The sequence below is a fragment of the Palaemon carinicauda genome, chromosome 3 (genome assembly GCF_036898095.1).
Source record: "Palaemon carinicauda isolate YSFRI2023 chromosome 3, ASM3689809v2, whole genome shotgun sequence".
NCBI classification, from domain to species: Eukaryota; Metazoa; Arthropoda; class Malacostraca; order Decapoda; family Palaemonidae; genus Palaemon; species Palaemon carinicauda.
The window spans coordinates 35,362,644-35,365,143 of record NC_090727.1 but is presented as its reverse complement, the minus strand read 5'-3'; the positions used below and the strand labels follow the sequence as shown (position 1 = coordinate 35,365,143).

At 46.7% G+C, this 2,500-nt stretch overlaps 1 protein-coding gene across 1 annotated transcript in view; it reads left to right on the top strand.

Annotated features, from left to right (window-relative positions):
* LOC137631367 (RNA-binding protein with serine-rich domain 1-like) overlaps positions 1 to 2,500 on the top strand; it is a 54,077-nt gene that overhangs the window by 51,266 nt on the left and 311 nt on the right. The window contains exons 2-3 of the mRNA XM_068363142.1: positions 1,402 to 1,642; positions 2,123 to 2,500. The exon at positions 2,123 to 2,500 is cut by the window's right edge and continues 311 nt beyond it. Of these exons, the coding sequence (XP_068219243.1) occupies positions 1,402 to 1,642; positions 2,123 to 2,500 (619 nt within the window). The remainder of the gene's footprint in view (positions 1 to 1,401; positions 1,643 to 2,122) is intronic.

Sequence of the window (2,500 nt, the reverse complement as noted above, 5' to 3'; positions counted from 1 at the left end):
ATCGGAAACAATATGACCATCCACTAAAACATTTGTTCAACTCTTCGATTCATTTCTATGGTGCGGACTGTTCAAGTAGTAAAAACCCGTGTTTGTAGTGCTAGCTTTATCTAAAAAATAGGATATTCGTAATAACCGAATTCAGTTTAGTCAGAATTACGTAAAACAAAGAACTTTTGGCCTTAAATGAATGAGGAATTCGTGTTTGTTTTCGAATATTTAGACTGGGCAAGTATAAGTTTTCTCATCTGATAAAGGTAATATAAGTTAGGTATAACCGCTCAACATGTTTTGTATTTCAATGTAATTCTGCAGTGAAGAAGTAAACTAATTATTTGGCGTTCACCTCGAGAGAATTCCCATAACCAATTAGACAGTTTTCATCTCTGAAAGTGATTTCGTGGGTTTAGGCGGCTTAATGCCATTATAGACCCGTAATTGTTGGCGTCCTTAATCATGATAAGGTGTCGAAAGGAATAAGAGGCCTGATGTGGACTGTTTTCTTCTCATCAGTTAGCTGAGTATGAGTTCTATAAAGGGGAGAGAACAATTATTATTTAGTTATCTTTGATTATATGTGTAATGAAGATTATGCAACCTTGGCAGTGACATCTTTATAGATTTTCATTTTTTCGCTATTTTGATGTCATAATTATATGCCATATGAGAAATGTTATTGCAAAGATAAAGATTTTCCTTAAATTAGGAATGCTGTCAATTATAATATGCATAACTTTAAAATCTAGACCTTCATAGATGGTCATCTACTATGTGGTGTTAATGGCAGCCAAATGTAATATTTATTTCTTGATTCAATGAGAAAAAATATTTAATATCTATGATATTAACTAGCCGTATGCATGCTCCCGTTTTTACACACTTCACATTTTTTCCCTAAATAATGCTTGAAAGAAACTGTTGTAAAAGTTTGTATCACTGAGTATGTGTTGAAGGCCTTTGTTAATCCGTTAAGATATATTGATTGGACAAACATGGTTATTTGTTCCAACACACAGTACTTACCTAGAACTACTTTCTTAGGAGTTACTGGTAACTCTTTCCAAACCGACCAGAATTTTGTGTAGTTTACCCTATTCCCATTTTCTATGGGGTGACCTCAGGCGGAGTGATACGCGCCCTGGGACGACCCGGGGTCGGAGAGCGTGCTAGCTCAGGTTGTGCTCCTCAGTAAGTTTCTGGTCGTGACGTGATTCACACCTTGCCATGCTCTCTCTTACCCAGTGCGACCATTTGTGTCCACCACGTGGTCCCCGTGTCCATATCCTTACCCTTTCCTCTGTGTCCCTGTGTCTCTTGGTGTGTTAGTGTTTCGTTATGGAGCATCCCCGCCGTTGCCCTGGGCCTGTGGCCTGAAAGTCTTGTGGGGCTTTCCTTTCGAAGCTCGAGGTTGACCCCCACTCGCTGTGTTCGTCATGTAGGGGCAAGGTATGCTCCCCTACCACCACGTGCTCGGAGTGCGAGTCCTGGGGCGAGATCCAGTGGGTCCTTTATGGAACAAAGAAGAAGAAGGCGGCCAAGAAGTCGCCCAAGAAAGCTAACGTGTCTTCTTCTTTGGTGTCTCCAGATGCCTCGTCGGAACGTGGCTGCCTTCCATCTTCCCCTACCCAGAGTAGGGGACGAGGTAAGTCCGTTGCGGGGAAGCGGCCCATTGCCCTTCCCCAGGAGTCTGAATTGTCTGTGGGGGAAGTTTCTGGTGTGATACAGGCATGGCATGTGAAGGGCCTGAGGGAAGTGCGGGAGTGTGTGTGGGAGACGAAGTCCTAGTGCCCGCAGGGCCCGTCTCTACTGAAGACCCTATGTGGGGGAAGTCGTGTACTACCTCTTCCCCAGCGTCTTGGGTATGTGTTTCAGTTGCTTCGGCCAGGGGGGGGAGACGCCGAGAAAGGTAGTTCGTCTAATTCGGACCCCGCCGTTTGGGATCCCCCTAGGACGCCCTTCAGGTCACCCTTCAGGCTAGAGGAGGAGTTTGATCATTGGTTTGCCCATAAGAAGGTGCCTCGGTCTCCCCTGGCCCCCTCGTCAACGCTCCTGCCCGTCTTTCTTCAGCCCGCGGCACCGGAAATTTGACATGGAGTTCCCCCTGCTGAGTTGGACGTCTCAGGCGATTCGGCTGATTCCCTCTCCTCCTTGTCGTCATCCTCGTCCTCGGATTCATCGTCATCGGAGGACGAAACCAAATCCACGAAGAGGAAGCGGGAGAGGTCCCGGAAAAAGAAGAAGTCCCGCTCCCGTTCCAGACAAAATAAGAGAGAGTCCAGACCATCCAAGAAGAAGGCTAAAAGGAGTAAGTCGAAAGATTGGGTGAACATCATGGTGCCCCAGAGCGAGCTGTTTAAGGTCACCTCACCCGCGGCCGCTTCCGGTTGGCTCCCTAGATCCTCATCTTCACCGTCTCGCCCCTCCTTCTCCGCCTACGGACCAGAACCCCGTCAAGGGAGGTCTATCCAAGCCCCCCGTGACGCTCCTAAGTCTATGAAGG